General features: G+C 54.1%; 1 protein-coding gene across 1 annotated transcript in view; it reads left to right on the top strand.

The window, feature by feature from the left end:
• Positions 1–785: 785 nt before the first annotated feature.
• Positions 786–26,919, top strand: part of FBN3 (fibrillin 3) — a 63,109-nt gene continuing 36,975 nt past the window's right edge. The window contains exons 1-29 of the mRNA XM_063109988.1: positions 786–931; positions 1,066–1,148; positions 1,963–2,061; positions 2,212–2,307; positions 2,555–2,650; positions 4,568–4,765; positions 4,874–4,999; positions 7,538–7,690; positions 7,770–7,952; positions 8,457–8,600; positions 8,672–8,791; positions 8,892–9,017; positions 11,236–11,358; positions 11,541–11,816; positions 12,109–12,162; positions 13,850–13,975; positions 14,057–14,182; positions 16,750–16,869; positions 16,963–17,100; positions 17,228–17,278; positions 17,560–17,685; positions 20,579–20,803; positions 21,030–21,155; positions 21,599–21,727; positions 22,825–22,950; positions 23,803–23,928; positions 24,077–24,199; positions 24,412–24,537; positions 25,517–25,642. Coding sequence (XP_062966058.1) covers positions 786–931; positions 1,066–1,148; positions 1,963–2,061; positions 2,212–2,307; positions 2,555–2,650; positions 4,568–4,765; positions 4,874–4,999; positions 7,538–7,690; positions 7,770–7,952; positions 8,457–8,600; positions 8,672–8,791; positions 8,892–9,017; positions 11,236–11,358; positions 11,541–11,816; positions 12,109–12,162; positions 13,850–13,975; positions 14,057–14,182; positions 16,750–16,869; positions 16,963–17,100; positions 17,228–17,278; positions 17,560–17,685; positions 20,579–20,803; positions 21,030–21,155; positions 21,599–21,727; positions 22,825–22,950; positions 23,803–23,928; positions 24,077–24,199; positions 24,412–24,537; positions 25,517–25,642 — 3,817 coding nt within the window. The remainder of the gene's footprint in view (positions 932–1,065; positions 1,149–1,962; positions 2,062–2,211; positions 2,308–2,554; positions 2,651–4,567; positions 4,766–4,873; positions 5,000–7,537; positions 7,691–7,769; positions 7,953–8,456; positions 8,601–8,671; positions 8,792–8,891; positions 9,018–11,235; positions 11,359–11,540; positions 11,817–12,108; positions 12,163–13,849; positions 13,976–14,056; positions 14,183–16,749; positions 16,870–16,962; positions 17,101–17,227; positions 17,279–17,559; positions 17,686–20,578; positions 20,804–21,029; positions 21,156–21,598; positions 21,728–22,824; positions 22,951–23,802; positions 23,929–24,076; positions 24,200–24,411; positions 24,538–25,516; positions 25,643–26,919) is intronic.

Raw genomic sequence — 26,919 nt, forward strand, 5'->3', positions numbered from 1 at the left:
GCCGTCCCCTTCCTGTGGGGCACAGGGGTGCGCTCTACACTGGGAAGTTCCAGCCTATCCCAGAGTGTCAGCTGTGTCCCACAGACTTACCACCTTCTCCCCCCACCCCACCCCCACTTTTTACCCTGTCCCCTCGGCCCTCCCGGCAAGAATTCTGGTCTTCTTGGTGCCCCATGGATTCCCATGGAATCAGCCTCCAACTCCTGCTGATTCTCCCTCCATTTTCCCTGGAGTCCTGTCTTCCCCCCTCTCTTTCATCTGGGCACCTGCCCCAGCCTCCCGGCCTGCCTGCTTCCCTCAGGGCCCCTGCAGGTCTCCCCCACTTCATCTAACACCCGCTTCTGACCTTGTCCCTCCCACTTACGGCTTTCAGGGGCTCCTGAGTTGCCCTTGGCATACAGGAGACGCTCCATTACACAGCCACGCCCACTCCTGCCGCCACCTGGCCCCACCTGGCCTCCTTCCCCTGCACTCCTATACACCCCTTGCCCCAGGACCCTTCTCTTGGCTAACTCGATCTGTGGGTCGTCTGTCACACCTCCTCCAGGAAGCCTCCCCTGACTGCTCAACTGCTCCCGGGTTGGGGCTGGATGCCTCCCTGGGCTCCCACGGCCCTGGGGCTGCCCCAGCCTGGCAATCACCCCACTGCCCCTGGTTCTGTTGGATGCCCCTTGGCCAGGGGCTTCTTCTGGGGCTGACTCTGCTTTCTCTTCACAGCCTCCAAGGGACACGTCATGACTCAGGAGGGTCTGTGCTTGGCAGGGAGAGGGGGTGGAGCCCTCACCATGGCCCAGGCTCCCCTAGCTCGGTTCCTGCTGGCCTGGACGGCCCTGTTATGCGTGGCGGGTGGCCAAGGCCGCTGGGATGGGGTGGTGGAACCTGCAGGTTCCGGACGTGTGCGGAGGAGGGGCGGCCCCAGCATCTTGCATGGGTGTGTGCTGGTCCTCGGGATGCTGAGACACCCATGGGGTGTGGGCTTGGCGGGGCTGTCCTGGGGTGAGAGGCATGCCCAGGGGACGTCCAACCAGGCGGGGACTCACTGACCACGCCGTGCTCTCCCCAAAGGCCGAATGTGTGTGGCTCCCGCTTCCACACCTACTGCTGCCCTGGCTGGAGGACTCTGCCTGGCGGGAACCAGTGTGTCGTGCGTGAGTGCGGCTGCCTTCTGCAGGTGGGGGGTGTAGGCAGGGGACGCTGGGACCCTCTCCTTCCTGCTGGCGAGTCCAGCCCTGTGTGCAGGTAGACTTGGCCGGGGCCCTTGGCTGAACCACAGGAATAGCCCTTGCCTCTGTCCTCAGGCTCCCGGACTACCCTGCCATGATCATTTCCTTTGTCCTACAATGTTCCCCTGTCTTTCTGTCTCTCTCAGTTTCTTTCTCTCAGTTTTGCTTTCTCTCAGCCTCTCTCGTTGATGTCTCTCTCAGTGTCCCCCTCTCCCATCATCAGTCTCTCTCTGTCCCTCTGTTGGCTTCTCCCACCCGTCCCCCCATCTCTTGGTCTCTCTTTCTCTGTCGGTGTCTCTTTCTCTATCTCTCTCTGTGTCTCTGTCTCTCTCTGTTGGTGTCTCTTTTTCTGTCTCTCTGAGTCTCTCTCTTTCTCTATCTCTTTTCCTCGGTCTCCCCCCATCCCGTCTCTATCTCTCTGTCTCTGGAACCTGACTCCATTCCCCAGGAGAGAGCCCCACCCCAACACAAGCCCCAGTGCCTCCAGCTTCTGACCTTGCAGTTCTGGCTCAAAGAGCATTTCTCTTCCAATGGCTCTAGCAGAATCCCAGAGCCTCAGCCTGTGCCACACCCCTGTCTAACCCAGACCGAGAGTCGGGGGACATCCCATGTGAACAGGGGTGTGTGTGTGTGCTATGGGCAGAGCTGAGGATGTGGATGACTGGCCGTGTCCGCCTCAGTGCTCTGGACGGCCCGAACTCTGTCCCAGCTTTGACTGCCACCTGCTCTGCCCATGCAGCGGTCTGTAGGCACAACTGCGGCGAGGGCTTCTGTTCCCACCCCAACCTGTGCACCTGTGCCGATGGGACGCTGGCCCCCAGCTGCGGGGTAAGCAGAGGTGAGCAGTCTCTTGGGGGTGGGAGTAGAAGGTTCCAGGCTTCCAGATGCCACTAAGAGCCGAGGCTAGTTTCACCTAGATCACGTGCTTTTCCCAGACATCCTGGGGCCTGTCCGCACCTTACTGCCGGTCCCTTCTCCCCATCCCCAGGGTCAGGGTGCAGTGTGAGCTGCATGAATGGGGGCAGTTGCCGGGGGGAGTCCTGTCTGTGCCAGAGGGGCTACACAGGCACCGTGTGTGGGCAACGTGAGTACCCCCATGGGACCCCCACACACACCTGGGCCTGGGATCCCAGAGGGTGGGTCTCTGCAGTCACCTGCCCCTGCCCCATGGGCCCCTCTTCTGGGACCAGAGATTGGAGGGGACATGCTCTTTGTCACAGTCGGTCTGGGCCAGGTTGTGGGGATTCCTGAATGAAGACAGGTTTGCTTTGGGGCCCCGGCTCCCTCTGCTGCTGGGGGACCTCCAGCCACCCTCTGTTGTCCCTCCACAGCCATCTGTGACCGCGGCTGCCACAACGGGGGCCGCTGCATTGGGCCCAACCTCTGCGCCTGTGTGTACGGCTTCATGGGGCCTCAGTGTAAGAGAGGTACTAAGTGGATCGTGGGGAAGGGGGTTCAGGGGACGGAAGGGGGTCTCCTGGGAGCCCCTGACATGTGTCCAGGCCCTGGGAGGGTCCTTCCTGCTGCTAGGGTGGAACAAGGACATTACTTTCATTTGCTCATCTGTTCTTTAAAACATCTGTTATTCCCTGGCTGTGAGTGAGGCCCTGTATTCGAGCCTGATAGGAAAAAGAGAGGGTGCACCGGTCTGGGGGGCAGGGGGAAGAATCCCTGCAACAGAAAGTTCTAACCAAGGAGGTTCCATGCTAACGCGAGGCTGGAGGCCAGCCCTGGAGGGTGCGAAGGGCAGAGAAACTGTCCACTCCAGAGAAGGGGGTCAGGGAGAGCTTCCTGGAGGAGAGGACTCCATGGCTGAATCTCACAGGATAAGTAGAAGTTTATGAGATAGACAAGCTCTCCTTTATTGTACACTCCTCTTAAAATGATCCCAAGGTCTGGGGTAGGCGGGGTCACCTGTGAGAGGGTGTCTTGTGAAAGGTTGGATGGGGGTGGGTGAGAGGAGGGACGGAATTAAGGACAAACCCCAGATCTGGTCTGAAAACTGGGAAGGGGGGAAGGTCCTGGGCTCATTGTTGGCCTGTGGGTCACCCAGGAGGCAGATGGATACCCTGGCCTGGGGCTGAGAAGGTGCCTGGGGCTGCTTCATCCGCTGGGACTGAAAGTGAGGGGGTGGCTGAGGTTCCTGGGGAGGGAAAGAAGGGTGTGGAGAGAGGGGGCCTGGGTGTTGAAGGGTGGACAGAAATAAATGGAGCCTGCAGGAATCTGAGAAGGAGAACAGGAGCAGGCAGCATTGGGGATGCCTGGGCTGGTGACATTTTCAGAGGTAGGAAGCATCGGCCTAACCCTAATCCTAACCCTAACCCTAACCCTACCCCTACCCCGAAAGGCCAAGGAGCCCAGGAAGGCAAAAATGGGCAGGTCCCCAGGACTGATGCCAGTAGGGAGAGGTTGTGACAAACAACGGGTATATCTGTGACCAAAGCCAGGTTGGAGAGAGTGTAGCCATGAATTGGAAACTGGAGGGGCTGAGAGGTGACCTGGGTTTGAGGGGTGACTTTTGGAAACTGACTTTGACAAGAAATCAGAATTGGAATATGGGCTGTCAGAGATGGAGCAAGCTCTGGGTGGCTGAGGGGGAGTGAGGGTCAGTGGGAAGGGGTGAGGTCTGGGGTGGGTGGTGGCAGGGGAGGGCCCAGGGAGACGCAGGCCTGGGTGCTGAGGTTCTGGGAACAGCTGGGGGTCTCTGTGAAGCCCCTCCTCTGTGTGGATCCTGGGGGGGGGGGTGGTGGTGGTGGCTGCTGATTCTGGAAGAGGCTGCCCTTGGTTGAGTGCCAGCTGCTTGATTGGAAACATCTGCAGAATGGAGACAGGAAGTCACATCTGGGCCTGTGCACGGTGGTTGGGAGAACCGATGTGGCCACCTTGGGCTGGATCCTGGGGGTCGGTGGTGCTGTGGGACCAGAGCATTTGGGCAGATGGTGGGTCCTTGTCAATAGCTGGGAGATTTGGCAGGGCCAGGTGTGTGTCCAGGGGTGAGACAGGCTCCCAACCAGGTATCCGTGGGTCCCTGCCCAGGCCTGAAGGGAAGGCAGGCCTGGGGGAGGGAGAGGGGTGTCCAGACATGCCCGATCTTTGTGAGCTTGGAGGTCTTGGCCTCCCTCCTAGAGGTGAGTCTGGGAATGCTTTGAAGAAAAAGGGTTTTGAAGGGCGAGTAGGAGTTCGCTAGGCAGGAAGGGGAGGAAAGGCATTCTATCCAGGAAGGGGAACAGCATGAGAAAAGGCTTGTCGACAGGAAAAAGCCTGGTGGGAGGCTGAAAAGGGGATGGAGATGCAGAGGGCTCTGGAGCAAGGGTCCCACCTGCCCACATCTATCTGCCCCTCAGACTACCGGATGGGGCCCTGCTTCAGCCAAGTGGGCCCTGAGGGGTGCCAGCACCAGCTGACGGGTCTCATATGCACCAAGGCGCTCTGCTGTGCCACTGTGGGCCGTGCCTGGGGCCTTCCGTGTGAGCTCTGCCCTGCACAGCCACACCCCTGCCGGCGCGGCTTCATCCCCAACATCCGCACGGGGGCCTGCCAAGGTGAGTAGTGGGGTCAGCGAGTGGGACAGAGGCCCTGCGGGGCCTTCGGCAGCCTTGATGCCCCCCTCTGATGGGCCTCTCACTCCCTTGCCGGCTTTGTCCCTACAGATGTGGATGAGTGCCAGGCTGTCCCTGGCCTGTGCCAGGGGGGCGGCTGCATCAACACAGTGGGCTCCTTTGAATGCCACTGCCCTGCCGGACACCGGCTCGATGACAGTGGTGCTAAGTGTGAAGGTGGGTGGCAGGCGGGGGTCGACCTAGGACCTCCTCTGTGTCCTGGGCAGCTCAGGCTCCCCTTCAGGGAGGCAGAGAGGTCGCGGGAGTGAGGGGTCTGGCTCTGACCCTGACTCTGGCTCTGCAGATGTGGACGAGTGTCTCGGCGTGCCTGGCCTCTGCTTCGGGGGTGACTGCACCAACACAGTCGGGAGCTTCGTCTGCATTTGTCCACGTGGTTTTGCCAGCAGCCTGGACGGTACCCGCTGCCTGGGTGAGCTGAGGCCAGAGGGGCTGGAGGGAGAGAGGGTGGGCAAGACACAGGTCCCTTACTTACCTATTTCTGCCAACACTCTGGCTCCCTACCCATCAGCCTCTGTGCTCTTGGGCCCCAGTCTGGAGGCCCCTTCGAACCTGTCTCTAAGCTTTTTAATTCTTTCATCTCCTGTCTTGGCCTCTTGGCTCCACTGTCCACCCCTCCCCCAATGCCCCTCTGCACCTCGGATTCAACAGTCTGACCCTCTAGCTTTCATCTCTGTGCCCTTTTGCCCATCGCCCTCTCTGGCCCCCCATCTCTATATCCCTCCTTCGGCCCCCAAAGACTTTTAAAGAGCATCTCATCTTCCCTCTCCCTACTCCGTTTTTGAGATGGGGAAACTGAGGCCCAGAGAGTGAAGGTTTGCTTGAGTCAACTCAACAAGTCCAGAACACACAGATGATCACACCTAACTCCCCAGACCCCCAGCCAGGGTGGGGGTCTCTGGGCTATGTCCACCCTCCTGCCACCCCCTACACTTGGCCTGGTCAAGGGGGGACCCACCCCTTAGGCTCTCACTCCTTGTCCTGCTGTCTTGATGAACTGGTCGTGAAGGTTGTGAAGTTGTCTGTGGCCAACAGGGCTGGCCAGGAATATGGACGTTGCTGGTGGGGGATGGGTAGAGTCTTGGTCTGAGGAGAGGGGAGGGGGCTTGGCGGTTCCCCAGCATCACCCCGGGCCCCTCAGGCTGGGCCTGTACCAGGAAGGGCTGGGAATATTGTGTTTGGAATTCGGCCAGTGTGTTGTGGCCAATTCCAGACTTTCTAGGTCTCCACTTCTGCAGGCCACCATGCTTGGCATGGGGGTACCTCTGGGCACGTCCCCCTGGACTTAGAGAGCCTCTCCCAGCTACTAAACAGCAGAGCCTAGATTCGAACCAAGGTTGGGCTGCCTCTGAGCATAGGCTATAGGTTCAGTCCTGGATTCTGACTGTCAGCAGAGGTGCTTGTAGACTCTGTGACCTTGGGCAAGTGACAACCTCTCTGTGCCTCAGTTTCCTTGTCTGTAAAATGAGGATAATAGCAATACCTAGCTCACAGAGGTAAGGATTAAATAAGAAACAATTTGTGGAGTGGTTTGCGGAGGGCTGTTGCAGATAAGCACTGAGGACACAGTCATGGGGACAAGGACAATTACCCTGAAGTTGAAGCGGGGACCCTGAGCACGGTGTGGCTCACAGTGGGTGCCTGAAGCCATGGCAGCATCATTTTTATTCTGTCTCTGTCTCCGCTGCTTGAGAGAGAGCTGCTTGTCAGATCCTCCGGGGCTGGGCGATCTGGTTTCCCATCCTCCTCCTGCTTTAGCATGTGCGTGACCTTGAATGAATGTGTTGACCTCTTCTCGTCTGAGCAGGCCCGGTCCCTTCTGAGGAGCTGTGATGAGCTGGGGCTGAGGAGCCCTGACTCCCACACTTGCACCTTGGGGGGCCTCCAGGTGTACAGAGTGAGGCCTGGGAGGTGGAAACTTTTTTGTGTTTTCCCAGCTTGGGGCAGCTGCCAGCGGCCCTCCCGGCTGGTGGGAGGGTTTTTTCAACCGTGGGCTACTGGCCAAGATTTGTGGGTTTTTAAACCTAAAAATATGCTCTTTGAGTCAGAGCTTAAGAAATCTGATCGCTGTATAAAGCCGTTGGACTCAAGGACATAGTGGAAGCAGAAGAGCATCTGTAGTTCTCATACCTGGGGCACCTCTGCCTCGGTCTCCCTGGGGGCCATGGCTGTCAATGCACCACTGTTCTCCTTTCTCAAATTTGCAATCTCTTAGGCTTCCCCATTATGCTCAAGGCTGGCAAGTGAGGATACACAGCTACAGATTGCAGTGTCCCTGCCTGACCTCCCACCATGGCAACCCCCCCGCACACACACCAAGAGGTCTTCCTCTGTGTGGATGAATACCTGCAGCGATGGGGAGCTCACTACTAGTGCCAGCTCAGGATGTTGGGACACTTGTTTGGAATGAGCCCAAATCTACCTCCCCGTGACAATTTAGAAATCTTGGTAATAAGAAATGGCACTCAACAAGGACTGGCCACATGCCAGACTTTATCTGGGCAACACTCTTGTAAGGTGAGGTGGGTATTTAAAGCATCCCCATTCTATGGATGGGGAAACTGAGGCACAGAGAGGCAAGGACACCTGTTCTACAGTCAGTGCTGGTTGCAACTGGGATTTGACTCCAGGTCTGGTGACTGATGTCCTCCTGCTCCCTACATCATGCTCATGGGCCCCTCCCCAACCTGGTTGCAGACCACCGGGCCGGCACTTGCTTCTCAGTGCTGATTGCGGGCCGCTGTGCCGGAGACCTCGCTGGACAGTACACTCGCAGGCAGTGCTGCTGTGACAAGGGCAGGTGCTGGGCGGTTGGCCTGACTCCTGGGCTGTGCCCTCCGAGGGGCTCTGGTGAGTGAGAGCTGCGGACTGCAGGTTGGGGGTCCAGGGCAGGACCGAGGGTCTGGCCTCAAACCCTGCATCCTCACAGATGAGTTCCAGCGACTGTGTGCTCAGGGGCTCCCGCTGTTGCCTTCCCACCCCGGCCTCTTCCCTGGTCTCCCAGGCTTTGGATCTAATGGTGTGGGTCCTGCCCTTGGGCCGGCACGACACAGTCCCCATGGCTCCAATGGGCATGGGGTCCCCAGCCTGGGACCTGGAAACTCCAATATTGGTGAGATCTGGGACTTGGGAGGAGGATTCCAAGACCTGGGGTGGGCCTGGGTTTGGGGAGAGGGCTTTGAATTGGGGAGAAGGGGTCTAGGCCTCAGAGAAAGGGTCAGGACTTTGGAGTGGGGGAACAGAGGTCCCAGCCTGGACAGTGGTCTGGGGATGGGAGTAGATTGGTGATTTGGTCCTCAAAGTCAGGGTTTGGGCTTTGGGTGGGGAGTCTGGGTATAGTGTGGGGGTCTGGGCTTCTTTGAGCTTGAGATGGGGGATTTAGGTCTCAAATAAGGGTCTCGCCCCATAGTAAGGATCTGGGCCCAGGGTGGGAGCCTAGATCCTGGATGGGGGTCCGATTTTAAGGCAGGATTCTGGGCTTCAGTGGGAAAGCCTGGACATAGGGTACAGGGTCTGAGCCAGGACAGGGTCCCAGCCTCAGAGCTTGTGTCTGGGACCAAACTCCGGACTGGGGGACCAGTCTGTGCTCAGGTGCCTCCACCGGCCCCACCTACAGGCACAGCTGCTCTAAACCAGACCATTGACATCTGTCGACACTTCACCAATCTGTGTCTCAATGGCCGCTGCCTGCCCACCCCTTCCAGCTACCGCTGCGAATGCAATTTAGGCTACACCCAGGACGTGCGTGGCGAGTGTATCGGTGAGTGGCGGCCAGGTAGAGTGGGGTGGGCGGGCCCTGCTGGGTTGGAACTCAGGGTCCTCTGCCTGCAGACGTGGACGAATGCACCAGCAGCCCCTGCCACCATGGTGACTGCGTCAACACCCCTGGCTCCTACCACTGCCGGTGCCACGAGGGCTTCCAGGTCACACTCACCAGGCAGGCGTGTGTGGGTATGGCCTTTTGTCCCAGAGTGGAGGTTACAGTGGGGGGGAGGGTCTGGCTGGCTATGGGGGGAACTTCCTGACTGCCCACCTCCCTCCCTGCTCCCAGATGTGGATGAGTGCATCATCAGTGGTGGCCTCTGCCACCTGGGCCGCTGTGTCAACACAGAGGGCAGCTTCCAGTGTGTCTGCAATGCAGGCTTCGAGCTCAGCCCTGATGGCAAGAACTGTGTGGGTGAGTAGGGGGTGGGTGGTGGGCAGGGGGCCCACTAGCTGCCTTTTACAGACACCTTGTATCTCCACTCCTGTTCTTGCTACCCCTGCTTACCTCTCTGAGCCCAGTGCCTGCTTTAGCCCCTCCTAACCCCTATCCGTCACACACACCCCCCACTTACTTCTTCAGTCTCTCCTTCCTGAATTTATTCTGTGAATTGCAAGAAGGGGCCTGAAGCAGTTTCTCTAGAAACTCCTCTCCTAAGACGGCCAGAAACATCCTGGCCACTGAGAGGGTGGGATCAGGACCTTGGAGAGCACCCCTCTCGCCTGCTCCCCGTGGGGTCCAGCCATGGCTTGTGAACCCTTTACTCTTTTCTCTCATTTTGACTGATGAGATCTGCGTTAAAGTCTTCCCTCGCATGTATGAAAGGATTTTCCCCTTTCTGCACTCATCGGTTTTAAAAAACTTTTTTTTGTTTTGTTGGCAGCCGGCCAGTAAGGAGATCTGAACCCTTGACCTTGGTGTTATCAGCACCCAACTCTAACAAATTGAGCTAACCGGCCAGCCCTAAAAAATTTTTCAAGCATCTATATTGATATATAATTCACATACCATGAAATTAACCATTTAAAGTGTACAATTCATTGATTTTTTAGTGTGTGCAGAGTTGTGCAAGCATCACTGTAATCTAAGTTGAGGATATCTTTATCACTTGAAAAATAAACCCCATATCTTGGGGGCTGGCTGGTTATCTCAGTTGGTTAGAGTGCAACCTTATAACACCAAGGTCAGGGGTTCAGTTCCCCATATTGGCCAGCTGCCAAAATAAGTAAACCCCATATCCATTAGTCCCTCTGTAATTCTTCCTTCTTCCCCCAGCCTTAGGCACTTGGCTAATCTACTTTCTGACTCCAATAGATTTGCCCATTCTGGACATTTCCTATAAATGAAATCATGTACTATGTGGTGGGTTCACCCATGTCATAGCAAGGATGGTTTACATTTTTTATTGTGGCAAAATGTGTGAAGCATGTGTCAGAGCCTCATTCCTTTTCATGGCTGAATAATATTCTGTTGCTTTGCCCCTCATGGATTTGTCACCCCTTTTCCCCTGGGTGACGGAGCCACAAAGGATTACTCAAAGCCCATCTCTTCTGAGCAATGAGAAGCCCCGAAGTGGTTAACTTCCCTGAACCCTCAAGCAAGAGGCATTCCTTCCATTTGGGAAATTAACCCTGAATTGGGGTTCTCTTCCTGCATTTATTCTCCAGCCCAGCAAGTTACAGGAAGAGACATAGATGGGCTTAAAGTTTTAACAAGTTTAACAACAGAAGCTGGTAACATTCAGGAAAAACAAGTCAGATGACATTCCATTAAGGCAATTAAGTGGCCCACCAGCAAAAGCTTAATCTTAGCAAACATTCCCTTCTTACAGCAATTTTCCAGTATCTTTACATATCAATCAGTAACCTGTCTGTCTTTGAACCAGCAACCTTGCTGTGTTACAATTCTTTATCTTACAACAGAGACTCAATAACCTGGGGAAAATTTCTTGTTTTTTATAAGGTCAATATTTGAAACTGCAAGGCTTTGGAAAAGCAGGCCCTGTGAAGTACATTTGCTTTATAGCATATTCCACAATACTCCATTATACGAATAGACCACATTTGTGTTTATTCATTCATCAGTTGATGAACATTTGGATTGTTTCCACTTTTTGCTATTGTGGATAATGTTGCTATGAACATTCATGTACAAGTTTTTGTGTGGGCTCCTGTACATTTATTTACATTTTTCTCTATGTGCTGTCCTTATTTTTTTAATACTGTTTTGGAAACAACTCATTCTGCACCTGCCACTTTTCTTTAAATTAGACTATTTCATCGTTTGCTCTTCTTTTTTTTTCTTTTCTTTTTTTAAATTGAGGTGAAACTCACACAACATAAATATAATCATTTAAAAGTGAACAGTTCTGTGGCATTTAGTAGATTCCTAGTGTTATGCAATCAACTCCTCATTTATTCAACATTGAACAAATAGGCTGCACATGTCCCAGCAGACAAACCAATATACTAGCAAACATAGCCACAGACAACCACGATTCGTTTGGCTTCCATACCCCAGGGAAGGGTCCCTCTGGGGACTCGGCTTTGGGACCTGGAGAAGTGAGGGGGAGGGGCTGGTCTACCCGGCAGGGCTGGCCCGTGTGGACACCGGCCTCTCCGGGTGTCCCCAGACCACAACGAATGTGCCACCAGCACCATGTGCCTTAATGGCCTGTGCCTCAACGAGGATGGCAGCTTCACATGTCTCTGCAAGCCCGGCTTCCTGCTGGCACCTGGTGGCCGCTACTGCATGGGTGAGGCTGGAGGCTGGACCCTTGGGAGGTAGAAGGGGGATGGGAGGGCATCAGAGGAGCCAGAGCAAGGAATGAGAGAGGAGGAGGGTCAGGAAGAGGGGAAGGGTGGGAGATGGGGAGGGGCTGATGGAGGAGGAGCGCGGGCTGGGATCCCTCCCAGTGCCACTGTGGACCTCCTGCAGACATAGACGAGTGCCAGATGCCCGGAATCTGCATGAACGGCCACTGCACCAACACTGCGGGCTCCTTTCGCTGCCAGTGCCTGGGGGGGCTGGCCGTGGGCCCGGATGGACGCGTGTGTGTGGACACCCACGTGCGCAGCACATGCTATGGGGCCATCGAGAAGGGCTCCTGCGCCCGTCCCTTCCCTGGCGCTGTCACCAAATCTGAGTGCTGCTGCGCCAGTCCGGACCACGGGTTTGGGGAGCCCTGCCAGCTCTGTCCTGCCAAGAACTCTGGTGAGCACGTCCGGCTGCTGGGTCCCCACATACCTCCTTGGCTCTGAGGTCCTCCTTCAGTCTTCTCTGGTGATGGGTTGGGGGGTCTCAGCTCTCACTGGGTAGGGGCTTCTCTCTGCTGGGGGCTCCCCCCAAGAAGAGGAGGAAGGGAGTTGCTTTTCCCATGGGAGGTGGGGGCACATCTTAGTCCCAGACTCTTGCCCAAGATCAAGGGGCTGAGTCCTTGGCCGTGGCTCAGATTCCATCACAGACAAGCTCCCTGACCCATCCCCCCCGTCCTCTCCACCCCCAGCTGAGTTCCAGGCGATCTGTAGCAGTGGTCTTGGCATCACCACAGACGGTCGAGGTAAGGGGGCCCAGCCCCTCCACACTGGGGCCAGCACGTGGCTGCCTTGGTATTGGGAGAGGGTAGGGTTGTGTTTGGGAACTGTGTGAGTTTGCTAGGGTTGCCATAACCAAGTGCCACAGGCTGGGTGACTTCAACAGCAGAGATTTATTCTGTCACAATCCTGGAGGCCAGAAGTTCAAGGGGCTGGCAGGGTTGGCTCCGTCTGAGGCTGCGAGGGAGAATCTGTTCCAGGCCTCTCCCCTGGCTTCGGAAGATTTGTTGGCAATCCTTGGCGTTCCTTGGCTTGTGGAAGCATCGCAATCTCTGCCTCTGTCTTCACATGGCGTTCTCCCTGCATGTGTTTGTCCAAATTTTCCCTTTCTACAAGGATGCCAGTCATATTGGATTAGAGCCCACCCTAATGACCTCATTTTAACTTGATTGCCTCTGTAAAGACCCTGTCTCCAAATAATGTCATGTTCGGAGGTCCCTGAGGATAGGACTTCAACACATGGAATTGGGGGAGAGGCACAGTGCACCCCATAGCAGACAGAGATGGCAGAGATATAGAAAACCACATTTCCTCTCTCAATCCCTTGATCTCTTGATTTCCTTCCCTCCTGAGCCCTGTTTTCTTTCTTTTCTTTTCTCTCTCTTTTTTTTTTTTTTTGGTGGCTGGTTGGTATAGGGATCGAACCCTTGACCTTGGTGTTAATTAGCACCACGCTCTAACCAACTAAGCGATCTGGCCAGCCCCTGAACCCTGTTTTCTCTAGAACTTACTCTGCAATCTTCAATGTAATTCTTCCTGCCCCTCCCAGGAATGGACAGTCCCTACCAAGGGATCTCTGCTGATCTGCTATGGCCAGCACGTCTCAGCCCCAAGTGCCTCTATTTGTAAAGTTGCAACTTGAAAGGAAAGGAAATTCCTGTGTGTCTTTTTTCACTTGTTTGCTGAACACACACACGCACGCACGCACGCGTGCGCATGCACACAGTCCCTTCCTGAAACAGCCTTTCTGCATGAGCAAAAATAAAAGGACTTGGGTTATGGTCACATTTTCCACTGACTGCTGGGCCTCCGGGATAGCACAGATGCCTGACTCCCCAGTAAAGACACATTCTAGAGTCAGACTGCCTAGGTTCAAATCCCAGCCCTGCTATTTACTGATGAGTAATCTTGGGCAAGTTACGTCCCCTCTCTCTGCTTGTTACTCTTTGTCTATAAAGTGGGGGTAATCCTAGGATCCATTTCAGGGTGTCATGGAGATCAGATGAGTAAATATACTTTTTGTAGGACAGTGCTCGGACTAAGTAGTAACTGCTCTGTAACATTAGTGATGATGGTTACTTTTATTTTTATTATGGTGCTACAGTGCACACTTCTGCTCCACAGGTTCCAAACTGGGGACAGTTTTGCCCCCTGCGGGACATTCAGCAACATTCAGAGAAATACGGGGGAGGGTGCTATTGGCATCTTGTGGGTGGAGGCCAGGGGTGCTGCTCGACATCCTGCAATGCCCAGAATGGTTCCCTGCAGCAGAGAATGATGCGTCCCCAACTGTCAATGGTGCTGAGGTTGAGGACACCCTGGTTTAGGGGAAAATGAGGGAGAGTCTGGGCTAGAGCTCCAGCATGGGAGGATCTGGCTTCTAGAGACCCCCGGTGAGCCGGGGTAGCTGCTGACACACTCCTCCTGCCCCAGACATCAACGAGTGTGCCCTCGACCCCGAGGTCTGTGCCAATGGCATGTGCGAGAACCTTCGGGGTAGCTACCGCTGCATCTGCAACCTGGGTTATGAGGCGGGTGCTGAGGGCAAGGACTGTGCAGGTGAGCGTGCCCACAGGCTGGTAGGGGGCAGGCTTCTCCTGCTGCAGACCCCTCACCCCCTCTCCCACCCCCACACTGCAGACGTGGATGAGTGCACCCTCAACAGCCTCCTGTGTGACAATGGATGGTGCCGCAACAGTCCAGGCAGCTATAGCTGCTCCTGCCCCCAGGGCTTCAGCTTCCGGCAGGACACAGAGACCTGCGAAGGTACAGAATCCTGGGCATGTACAGAGTCGCATATGCATTCAGTGTGTGCATGCATGGGTTTGTGCACACACACACATGCTCAGACCCTTACTCATCCCATGTGCAATATGTGCACACAGGCACACATGCTCAAAGACACTTCCATGTGGACCTGTAGTGACACACTCAGACACACATGCCCTATGTAGTGTGCATGCACACACACTTGCACACTGCACGTGGTATGTACACACACAGGCACACACATACATTCATGTGCACACTGTGTGCCATGTACACAGACACAAGTGCTCAAAGACTTCCATGTGGACCTGTATTGACACACTAAGACATGCATGCTCCATGCAGTGTGCACACCCAGACATACACACACTTGTACACTGCACACAGTGTACACACACAGACACACACATACATTCAGACACATGCTGTGTGCCATGTGGACAGACACATGCTCAAAGACACATGTACACCTGTATTCACACACAAATCCACTCACACACCCAGACATATATAGTCCCACATGGCCATACATTCATGTACACACACTCAAACAAACATGCTGACGTTCACACACTCCCTCATTTCTACCCTTTACACACTTGCACTGTCACACAGCTAAAGTCACACTCTTTACACACACCCACATACTCATGCCTGTACACATTTGTGCATACACTTGCACTCAAGTTGCACACTTGTACTCATTCAAGACACAGGTATGCACAATCCCAGACACTTCCACACCTTTACACACTCAGGTGCTCACACACTGAAAGACACCCTTACACCCATGTTCCCTCGCATGCAGCATCACACACTAGGCTCACACAACCCCTGCCATACCCATACACTTGTGCACACACACACTTTGTGGAAATGTCCTTGCACTCACAGACACACACTCGTGCCAACCGTGCGCACATGAGCCCCTATCTGATTGCACCCCCCAGCCCCGTCTCTTTCCCTCCTCTCCTTTACAACCAAAATTCCCCACCCGGCCATCCTGGCTCCCTGCCTAATCCACCTCCCCCCACCCCAGTGCGACTTCTGTCCCCAGTGTCACTGGTGCCTTCCTTCTCAGATCAGGCCCTGCCACATGCTCTCTGCTTCCCCACCCACCCCTTGTCACGTCTAGGTTTTCTTTCTGTCTCTCACTCTTGTGTCACAGCCCTCTTGAGGGTCACTGTTCCCCTGTGCATGCACACAGGGCCCTGTGCATAGGCATCCATGCACGGGTGCTGTGATGTTGTGATTTACAATAAGCACATATATATTTATATATTTCGATCTTCATCCCCAGTCCCTGGCACAGAGCTCCTAAAACCCTTGTAATTTCCTGAGCAATAGGGGAGCTCAGAGCGTCTTTTGTTCTGACGTCTGGTCTTTGACCCTGGTTCCCGACATAGAACTCCCTTGAGTTTCCTGGGTGATAGGAGTGTCTTTTGTTCTAACGAGGTGACTCTTTTTTTTTGGCAGCTGGCCAGTACAGGGATCTGAACCCTTGACCTTGGTGTTATGACACCATATTCTAACCAATTGAGCTAACAGGCCAGCCCATCTTTTAAAATTTTTTTTTGTGGGGGGTTGGCTGGCTGGTACTGGGATTGAACTCTGGACCTTGTTGTTATCAGCACCACATTCTAACCACTGAGATAACCAGCCAGCCCTGGTTGAATTGAATCATAGGACACCAAGTTAGTGTCGGCCAGCCCCATGAGGTGACTCTGGATGGGGGCTGGTCACCAGAAAGACCACGGCATGATTAGAAAGTTGGAGCATTCGGCCCCACCCTCATTCTCTGGAAAGGGGAGGTGCCCACATGACGGAGCCTCCGTAAACATCCCTAAACTACAGGGTTTGGGGAGCCTCCAGGTTGGTGGACACATGGAGGTGTCTGCAGGGTGACACCCAGAAAGGGCAGGAATCTCCACACCCCTTCCCACGTACCTTGCCCTGTGCATCTCTTCCATCTGACTGTTCATCTGGATCCTTCGTAAGGTCCTTTGTAATAAACCAGTAAATTTACATACAGTGAAGTGTTTCCCTGAGTTCTGTGAGCCGCAAATGGTCAGAACTCGAGGAGGGGGTCATGGGAACACGCAGTGTATAGCTGGACAGTCAGAAATTCTGGCAGACCACATTTGCAATTGGCATCTGAAGTATGGAGCATTCTTGTGGGGCTGAGCCCTGGACCTGTGTGTGACTTGAACTCCAGGTAAATAGCGTCAGAATTGAGTTGAATCATAGACATCCAGTTGGTGTTGGAGAATTGGTCAGTGTGGGGGAAAAAGCTGACATATCTGGTCACAGAAGTGTTCTGTGCTGTGTTGGGGGTGATAGCAAGAAAAACAGTTTGGTTTTTCCTGTCTCTCATGGTGCACACACAGGACTCGCAGAAAACACACTCATAGGCACATTTGATTTCCAAACCCTCTGCCTGCACACACGTGCACCTGGCACACCCCAAGCTGCTGGCTGCAGCAGCCCCCTGGGGAGGAGGGGTCCCTGGCCAGGTGGAGCTCCCCCTGCTACAGCTACGAACCTGATGGAAGCTGTCCCCACAGACATCGACGAGTGCCTGTCCAGCCCATGTGTGAACGGTGTGTGCCGGAACCTGGCTGGGTCCTACACCTGCGAATGTGCCCCTGGAAGCCGGCTGGGGCCATCTGGAACCATGTGCCTAGGTGAGAAGCCCTGAGCCCCACGGAGTGCCAGAAGCTGGGCATCTATGGGTTGTGGGCCCGGCAGGTGAGACAGGTGAGCTCCCCTCCGCCCAGACAGCACCAAGGGCACCTGCTGGCTGAAGATCCAGGATGGCCGCTGCGAGGCGAACCTGCAGGGAGCCACTCTGCGGTCTGAGTGCTGCGCCACCCTCGGGGCTGCGTGGGGGAGCCCTTGCGAGCGCTGCGAGATCGGTAACACCCTCCTCGGGGCCTCGCAGGCATGACCACTGTGCCCATTGGAGGCACCGGGATGGAGCAGGTCCCCAGGGCTGGCTGGAGAGAGTGACCTCTCTCTGCATCCCCCTTCTCCCAACCACAGACCCTGCCTGTGCCCGTGGCTTTGCCCACATGAAGGGTCTCACCTGCGAAGGTAACTCCCTGGTCCTCTCTGGTCTTTCCTCCCCTACCTCCCAAGTCCACATACAAGCAGGTGCATGTCACCAGTGCTGCCTGGGGCCCCTCCCTGGAGTCTTTCGAGATTCAGACAGAGAATCCCCCTCCCTGATATCCAGTCTCCCTGCCACTGTCCCTCTGCTACTTCCCTGAGGGCAACATGGGCTTCCTGAGAACCCAGGTAAGTGGCCAGCCTATGTCCTCCCACTCCTGGGAGCCTCCAGCCCTGTCCTCTCCTCCTTACCTCCTGCTGCCCAGATGTGAACGAGTGTGAGTCCTTCCCTGGGGTCTGTCCCAACGGACGCTGCCTCAACACCGCTGGCTCTTTTAGCTGTGAGTGTCCCGAGGGCCTGACGCTGGACGCCACTGGCCGACTGTGCGTGGGTGAGTCCAGGAGAGGTCCCCATGCAGGACCACCTGCCCTTCATTTTCTCCACCTCTAGTGACTAGAGACCTCTCCTAGAGATGAGAGGGGTTTAGGGTGTCTCCTAGGACTCTCTAGCTTCTGCTTATGAAATACTGCCTACAAGGACTTGTTTATTTTCTCCCTCTCTTTTTGTTTTTGTTTTTGGCAGCTGGCCGGTGCAGGGATCCAAACCTTTGACCTTGGTTTTATAAAACCATGCCCTAACCACCTGAGCTAACCAGCCAGCCCTATTTGGAATAATTTTACCTATTTATTTTTTTGACAGCTGGCTGGCACAGGGATCTGAACCCTTGACCTTGGTGTTATAACATGGCATTCTAACCAATTGAACTAACCAGCTAGTCCAACGCTTGCTTGTTCTCTCTGTTTACCAATAAAGTTTACTCAGGGTGGATTTGAGCGTGAAACATCTCGGTGTTAAGGTGCACACGGGAGCCTTTGGCCTTGCCTGGGCATCTCCCTCCATTGCCAGGGCTCAAACACTCACCCAGAGTGGTTGACCCTTAAACTCAAAGCCTCTGAAGTATTTTTCCCCTTGATGAGAGTTTCTTGACCTTATCACTGTTGACAGCTTGGACTGACATGTCTTTGTCGTGGGGCCTGTCCTGTGCATTTAGCAGCATCCCTGGCCTTTGCCCACTTGATGCCAGTAGTACCACTTCAGGTGTGACCATTACTGGTCTCAGGGGTCCCTGGGAGGCCAAATTGCCACAAGTTGGGAATCGTCCTTCCAGATATGGCTTTCTCCCTTCTCTGAGTGGGATGTTTTATTTTCCCGTTCCCTGTGCTTGTTCAGCCAGGCTCATTGGTCTGCTCCGGCCATTTCTTGGCCAATAGCATGTCGGCGAGCAGGTAGGGCTCTGTATTATTCCATCAGTGTTTCCTCCCATAGTCCCATCAACCCATTTGTAGCCCCCTTGTTGGCGTCTCCAGGATTAGCCAACCTGAAGGCAGGCACGTGGGTCCTGATGATCTCTCTCAATGTTTGAAAAAAGAAGACTTTATTTTGAGGGTAGTTTTAGGTTCACAGCAAAACTGAGCAGAAGGTACATGCGATTCGTGTATATCGCCTGTCCCCATGCACTCACAGCCTCCCCCCCGTTGACGTCCCCCTGCAGATAGGTACGTTTGTCAACAGTGAACCTCCAATGACATGTCATTATTGCCCAGATTCCACAGTGTAGCTTAGGGTTTACTCTTGGTGTTGTACATTCTATGGGGTTGGACAAATGTACGATGACATGCACCTACCATTCCAGCATCATACAGAGCACAGATGGTCCCTGACTTACGACAGCTCATCTTACAATTCTTCAACTTTATGATGGCATGAAGATGACACCCATTTAGTAGAAACTGTAGTTGGAGAACCCATACAACGCCTCTATTTTTCAATACGGTATTCAATAAATCACATGAGCTATTCAATATTTTATTATAAAATAGGCTTTGTCAGATGATTTTTGCCCAACCGTAGGCTAATGTAAGTGTTCTGAGCACGTTTAAGGTAGGCTAGGCTAAACTATGGGGTTCGGTAGGTTGGGGGTATTAAATACATTTCCAATTTATGATATTTTTGACAAACAGTGGTTTTATTGGACGTAACCCCATCATAAGCCAAGGAGCACCTGTAGTTTTACTGCCCTAAAAATCCTCTATGCTTTGCCCATTCGTCCCTCCCTTCCTCCAACCCCCATTCAGTTTTGATTTCCTTTTGAACTGAGGTACAGGTATGCAGCGGGTCTTCTCACTGACCCCAACATGTGACCAAAGAAAGAAAGTAATCGAGGAAAGAGAAAAGAGCTATTACATCGAGGGAGACGAGACCCTAATTCAGGGGCAGGCAGGGGACTTGGGGAGATCCTAACTCTGGCCGTGTCTGGTCAGATGAGAAGGTTAGCCTTGGGTATAAGACAACTTAAGAATCCTCCTGTGTGTGTCTTGGTATGTCTGTTGTTTTCTAAAAATTCTATAGGGCTGGATGATTAGCTCACTTAGAAGAACATGGTGCTGGTAGTACCAAAGTCATGGGTTCAGATCCGCTGACCAGCCAACCACTGATAATAAAATAAAAATTCTGTATTTCTAGAGATATTACATTCCAGAAATTCATCCTCCAATTGACTTGCTTAAATGTACGTTATCTTTGTGAAGAGAGAAGAATTGCCCTAGACCAGGGGTCTCCAAACTTTTCCCTTGGAGGACTAGAGAGTAAATATTTTTGGCTCTGTGGGCCATACCATCTCTGCTGCAGTAACTCAGTGCTACAGTGTCACACAAAAGCAGCCATAGACCGTATGTTAACAAGTAGGTGCCAATAAAACTTTATTTACAAAAACAGACACCTGGCCCCCAGGCTGTAGTTGCCCAGCACCCTATTTTAGACCTTCATCTCTGGTGTGGAGGAGTACATGGCTGCTGTCAGAATGTTCTGAGGGAGTTTTATGGATCAAGCACATGACTCAAGCGAGCCAGACAGCGTGGTTTGAACCCCAGGTCTACCTGTTGCTTACTGTGCAAACTTGGGCAAGTTACGTTACTCAGTTTCTTGCCTGTAAAATGGGCATGATCATAGTGTTTTCCTCTAGGCATTATTTTGAGCATTAAACAGATTGAGGACCTTAGAACAGTGCTAGGCACATAGTAAACACCCTAGTAGTGCGAGTTATTATTACAGAGGTGGGATGACATCAAATCTCAGTGTGAGGAAGTCACCTCTGTTCACTCTGCCCATTCACCTGACTATGTCAGGGAGAAAGTTTCAGATGGGTGCTGCTGAGTGCAACACCTGTCTCACCGCAGTGGGCACAGCCTGGTGGGGGTGGACTCAGTGACTATTCCTCTGTGCAGACGTGAGGCTGGAGCCATGTTTCCTGCGTTGGGATGAGGACGAGTGTGGGGTCCCCTTGCCCGGCAAGTACCGGATGGACGTCTGCTGCTGCTCCATCGGGTCTGCATGGGGAGCTGAGTGCGAGGCCTGCCCAGAGCCCGAGTCCCCGGAGTTCGCCAGCCTGTGCCCGCGGGGGCTAGGCTTCTCCAGCCAGGACTTCCTGTCTGGCCAGCCCTTCTATAAAGGTGTGGTTGGGCAAGAAGAGCTTGAAGGACAGGTCTCTGGAAGGATGGGGAGAGCAGGTAGAGGGCACAGCATGGGCAAAGGCTTGGAGGTGCAAAGCATATTCAAGAAAAGGGGATGTGAGAAAGCTCAGGAACTAAGAACCCAGAGAGGGCTTGGTTTATGGTTCCTGAGCTTTGGGGCATCAGGGTGGCTTGTCTGATGATGTTTTATGCCCCCGCACTCCAGATGTGAACGAGTGCAAGGTGTTCCCTGGCTTCTGTACACATGGCACCTGCCGCAACACTGTGGGCAGCTTCCGGTGCTCCTGTGCTGGGGGATTCGCCCTGGATGCCCAGGAAAGGAACTGCACAGGTGGGTGCCCACCTGCAGAGACAGGGACCTTGAATCAGACATGGAAACAAAACCCATTCTTCAGGCACCTCTTGTCATATCTGCCTGCATGCTGTGGGACCTAGGGCAGGTCATTGCCCTCTCTGGGCTGCAGGTACTCCGACCTGTAAAAAGAGGGGCTGGCAAAGGTGACCTTCAGGGTTTTCCAGGCTGTGATGAAATTCCCTGCCCTTGTCCGCTGTTCAGTTAACACCCTTCCATTTCCCTGGCTTGGTTTGGTATTTTGGGGCTCCTGTGTGTCTCCTCATGTCTACAGATGTGGAGAACCCCTCCCACTCTCCCTGTTGTGCACAGCTAGGGACCCCCTCAGTCTGTGTCCCCTGATGTCTGCACACACAGATTCCGACCCTACCCTCTTATATCTGCATTCACGGACCCCCCACCTGAGCCCCCTCTCCCCACAGACATCGACGAATGCCGCATCTCCCCTGACCTCTGTGGCCAGGGCACCTGTGTCAACACCCCAGGCAGCTTTGAGTGCAAGTGTTTCCATGGCTATGAGAGTGGCTTCATGCTGATGAAGAACTGTATTGGTAGGTGCCCCGGGTAGGGTGGGCATTCAGGGCAGGATAGTGGGTATGTTGCTGTGTGGACATGGGTGGAGGGGGCAGGTGTGGGGAACACACAGAACCCAGTTGGGGCACAGCAAGTCGGGGGGCCATGGGGCGTCATCCTCAGGAGAGAGGCCTGGGGACCAAGATCTGGGAGTGGCCAGCACATTGGTGTTGCGTGAGATCTCCCAGGGTGGGCGCGGCCTGAGAATAGGACAGGGCCCCAGAGAAAGGCCTGGGAAATGCAGGCATTTAAGGGGCCTCTCGTCCCCGCCATCCACTTTTTTATATATTTAATGGACAGCTCACATGCATCTCTTGAGCTAGGGGCACTGCAGGGAGCTCGAAAGCAGAGCCCCGTTTTCTTGAAGCTCATGACCTAATGGGGAGACAGATGTTGATAAAATAAATCCCCAAAGAAAGACAAAATCGCCACTGTCAGAAGCTCTAGAGGGCTGGATGGTTAGCTCACTTGGTAGAGTGTAGTGCTGTAACACCAAGGTCAAGGGTTTGGATCCCCATACCAGCCAGCCACCAAGAAAAGAACTGGTAAGATGTGCTGGAAAGGGCTACATGGTCTAATGGGAATGCGGACCTGGGTGATGTGTCTCGTTCTGTGGAGTTTGAGGAGGTGGCTGGGAAGAGGGGAAGTAAGCAGAGTAAGGAGAGGCTAAAATTGCAGCCTGGAGGAAGAACAGCACGTGTGAAGGCCCTGAGGTGTGGCTGGTGGGTGGCAAGGCTGCCTGCTCCCTGCCCCGATGCCTGGCGGGGCTGGGCCTCCGCTTCCCGGTGTGTCCTGCAGGGCGGTGGGGAGGACTTCTCAGCCCTTCCTCCAGTGACTACAGGAGTGTCAGCCTCATGGCCCCTACTCTGAGAATCCCAGCTTCACCCCTGTCCGACTTTTTCGTGCTCCTCCCAGCTCAGACTCCACCCCACTGGGTCCTCCGGGCCCCGAGCCTCCAGACTGTCCTGGCTTTGGCTGGGGTGAGAGACTGCAGCAGGGAGAAGCTGCTACGAGCCACGAGCCATCCTCCCCGGGCCAGCATCTTCACACTTGTTCTCTCCTTCCACACGTCCAGACGTGGATGAGTGTGCAAGGGACCCGCGGCTGTGCCGGGGAGGCACTTGCACCAACACAGATGGGAGCTACGAGTGCCAGTGTCCCCCTGGACACGGGCTGATGGCTGACGGCACTGCCTGTGAAGGTGAGTGTGCAAACGGGTGTTCATGTGAGTGTGTGTTTGAATGTGAGTCGTATGAGTGAGATGGTGGGCCTGTGTCTCTCTGAGGACACACCTGTATGAGCGTGCAGGTGTGTGTCACTGTGTCTCCATGTGTGAGCAGTTGCATGTGTGATGTATATTTGTGTGTGTGTGTGAAGTGTGACTGCATGGGAGTGAGCTGATGGGAGTATTTGTGTGTGAGAATGTAAGTGTGCACGTGTGCGTGTGCCTGTGAATGTGTGTTTATGAGGGCAAGTGTTTGTGAGTTTGTGTGTGTGTCTATACAAGGGCAAGTGTTTGTACGTGAGTGGATGTGAGGGCGTGTGTTGCATCTGTGAGTTTGCAAGAGCGTGTGCACATGGACTTGGGTGTGAATGTATCTGCTGAGAGCAAGTGCATTTTCATGTGAGGGGGTGTGTCTGTGTGAGTCTGAGCGTGCAAGAGGATGTGAGTGTGTATTTGGGTGCGGACGTGTGTTTATACAAGGGAGATGTATTTATGTGTGAGTGGGTGTGAGGTGTTCGTGAGTCTGTGAGTGTGCATGTGGGTGTGTCTCGATGCAGATGCATGTTTACACAAGGGTGAACGTGTTTGTGTGTGAGTGGGTGTGAAGTGTGTTTGTGAGTCTGAGTGTGCACAAGGATGTGTGTTTATCTGGGTACCTTGTGTTTACACAGCTGGATGTGTTTGCGAGTGGGTAGATAGGCCCCATGGGGTTGCCAGTGCTGGCAGCATGAGTGCCCACGCTGTGCCCGAGTATGTCTCATCATGCAGGTGGGGCACAGGCCTGTCCTCCACCTGGGCCACCCCACCAGCTATGTGCTCCCTCCACAGACATCAATGAGTGCTCCCTGAGTGATGGCCTGTGTCCCCACGGCCAGTGCGTCAATGTCATCGGTGCCTTCCAGTGTTCCTGCCACGCTGGCTTCCAGGCCACCCCTGACCACCAAGGCTGTGTGGGTGAGACTGTGCCCCCCTGCTGGCAACCGGGTCCCAACTGCAGTCCCAACGTCAATGGCAGACCCTCTGGTCCTAAAACCAGCCCTCACCCCACTCTTGGCCCTCTCCCCCTGTCCCAACCCCTCCCCGTCTGCCCTGCCTACTGCAGACATCAACGAATGCCACGTCCAGAACGGTGGGTGTGACGTGCACTGTGTTAACACTGAGGGCAGCTTCCAGTGCAGCTGCGGACAGGGCTACTCCCTGATGCCCGATGGGAGGACCTGTGCAGGTGGGTGGGCATGGCCTCTCCTTCTGTCTGGGATGGGGGGGGAAGAGGAGGTGTCAGCCAGGTCCCAACTCGTCCATGAGCCAAGCTCAGGCAAAGCCAGCCAGACCCAAGGCATCCTCTGCCCAGCCCTGACCCTGGGGGAGGGAGGGACCGTGGGGGTCTCCCTCCGTTCCTGCCTGCCTGCAGCCCACCCCCCACTTCTGCTCCCCCAGACGTGGATGAGTGTGAAGAGAACCCGGACATTTGTGACCGAGGCCAGTGCACCAATGTGCCAGGAGGTCACCGCTGCCTGTGCTACGATGGCTTCACTGCTACCCTGGACATGAAGACATGTGTTGGTGAGAAGTGGGGCTGGGAGGTGGAGGATGCAGCATCAGAACCCACACACCAGGCTTTCCACGAGGGTGCACACAGTCATGACAAACCCCAGGTCTCATTCCTGCTGCACACAGGACAGGGAGATGAGGCTTTGCTCAGGCGTCACCAGTGCCCGGAGCCCACTCTCCAAAGCCCATGGGATCTCATTCATAGAAGAAAAGCCCCCAAACCTTGTTCTTTTGAATTATGTTTGTTGAACGCTCACTGTGTACCCAACACCTATCAGAGCTCTGTTCTGAGGGCTGTGCTTTAAGATCATTGCAGACAAAGGGATTTTTGCAGAGGAGGGTGAACAAGGTGGGAAAGAGCCTCAGAACTGTGTCCTCTGCTTGAGGATCCCCAGGCTGTCTGGTGGCGATCACTGTCCTCACCTAGGGCCGAGGGTGCAGAGGTGTACTGGGTGCCCTATCAGACAAAGCTGAGGCCAGCGTGGGAAGTCCCAGAAATAACAATGTAACTCCCGACCAAGACTTGTCTAGTCCAGTGGAGCTTAAAGAGTTTCAGCTCACAGGAGTCTTGGGAGCACTTCAGAAAAAATCCTTGTGAGCAGATACTTTTAGGGAATACTGTTTACTCCATAGCCCTATTGCAGATATGCCGTACACATTGGCATAATGGCTCTGAAAAGTCCTGCAGGAGGAAAACCTGGTTAGCTTTGTGGAACCCAGCATTCTTTCAACGTATTCAGCATTGAATCCTTTTGGGAATCCTGTTGGGAATACATGCCTGGGGTGTTGCATGACTCCATGTATGCTGCAAAATGCTCACAGAACACTCACAGCTGCCCAGTGGTGAAACCAGAGGGGGCTCCCCACCCCTGGAGATGAGCAAAGAGGGGACCCCCGTGGCAGGGCACTCAGGAGGGCTGGTACTCTCCTTCCTGCCCTCTTTTATCACCCAATGCCCAGCCCTCAGGCCTCGTACCCTCTCCCCCAACAGATGTGAACGAGTGTGACCTAAACCCTCACATCTGCCTCCACGGGAACTGCGAGAACACGAAGGGCTCCTTTGTCTGCCACTGCCAGCTGGGTTACGTCGTCAGGAAGGGGGCCACGGGTTGTTCCGGTGAGCTGGTGGTCAGTGGTGCAGGTGGAGCGGACCCTGAAGGGCCAGCTCGGGGGTCATGGGGTCTGCCTTCCTCCCTTAGGGTGAAGCACAGTCAGAGTTCATTCTCACAGATTTCCAACTGATGAGGTCTCATGTTCAAGCAAGAACAGAGCCCCTGGGGCTCCCCTTAAACAGCTCAGAATGGGGAGCCCCCTGTGTCCACAGCAGCATTCCCAAAGCACACAAACCTGATTTTATTTATTTATTTATTTATTGGCAGCCAGCCAGTACGGGGATCCGAACCCATGACCTTAGTGTTATAAGGCTGCGCTCTAACCCCCTGAGCTAACTGGCCAACCCCATTGATGATTTTTTAAATGCTACAGGGATGAACATTTAAACATTTGCGTGGTTATCGTATTAGCTTCCTGGGGCTGCAGGAACAAATGATTCCACATCAGGTAGCCTAGAACAACAGAAATTTCTTCTCATTCCAAAACAACAGTTCTGGAGGCCAGAAGTCTGAAATCAAGATGTCAGCAGGGAGAATCTGTCCTTCCTCTCTCTTAGCTTCTGGTGGCAATCATTGGTTTGTAGAATCCTTGGTTTGTAGAAGCGTCCCCCAATCTCTGCCTTCATGTTTACATGGCAGAGTGTCTGTGTCTATATCCAAATTTCCCTTTTCTTATATGGACCGCAGTCATTGGATCAGGGCCCACCCTAATTCAGGATGACCTCATCTTAACTTGGTTACCTCTGCAAAGACACTATTTCCAAATAAGGTCGCATTCACAGGTTCCAGGACTTAAGAATTGAAATACGTCTTGAGGGGACACAGTTCTCCCCACTCCAGTCACATAGATATTTTAATGTGTGCCAGAAACAAATGTCACACCGCTGAGCATCAGACTCATGACTTCGTAGAGCTTGTTAGCGTTGATATACAATTTTCTTTTAAAGTACATTCATGTACGTGGAAACAGGAGTCTGGTAAAGAAATGTTCAGTCAAGAGGAGCTCACTTAGGTGGTGTATGAACATTGCAGAGATTATAAGAGTGATACAAAGTTGATTCAGGATCAGAAATGCTGGTGTAGAGGGAAGTCATGGTTTGGAGAGGAGGCGTGTTCATTAGGACAGTTCCTCTTAATGTCTACCCTAAGTCTCTCAGGCTGCTGTTCCAGGCCATTTCTGAGGGCTGCCGGGAGTCGTGCCTGTTGGGTTTGGGGGGTTCCCTCTTGGGCTCTGAGTGAAGATGGGAGCTCCCCGGGTAGGTGGGATGGGGCTCTCTCTGGG

This window comes from Cynocephalus volans, chromosome 10 (genome assembly GCF_027409185.1).
Source record: "Cynocephalus volans isolate mCynVol1 chromosome 10, mCynVol1.pri, whole genome shotgun sequence".
NCBI lineage: Eukaryota > Metazoa > Chordata > Mammalia > Dermoptera > Cynocephalidae > Cynocephalus > Cynocephalus volans.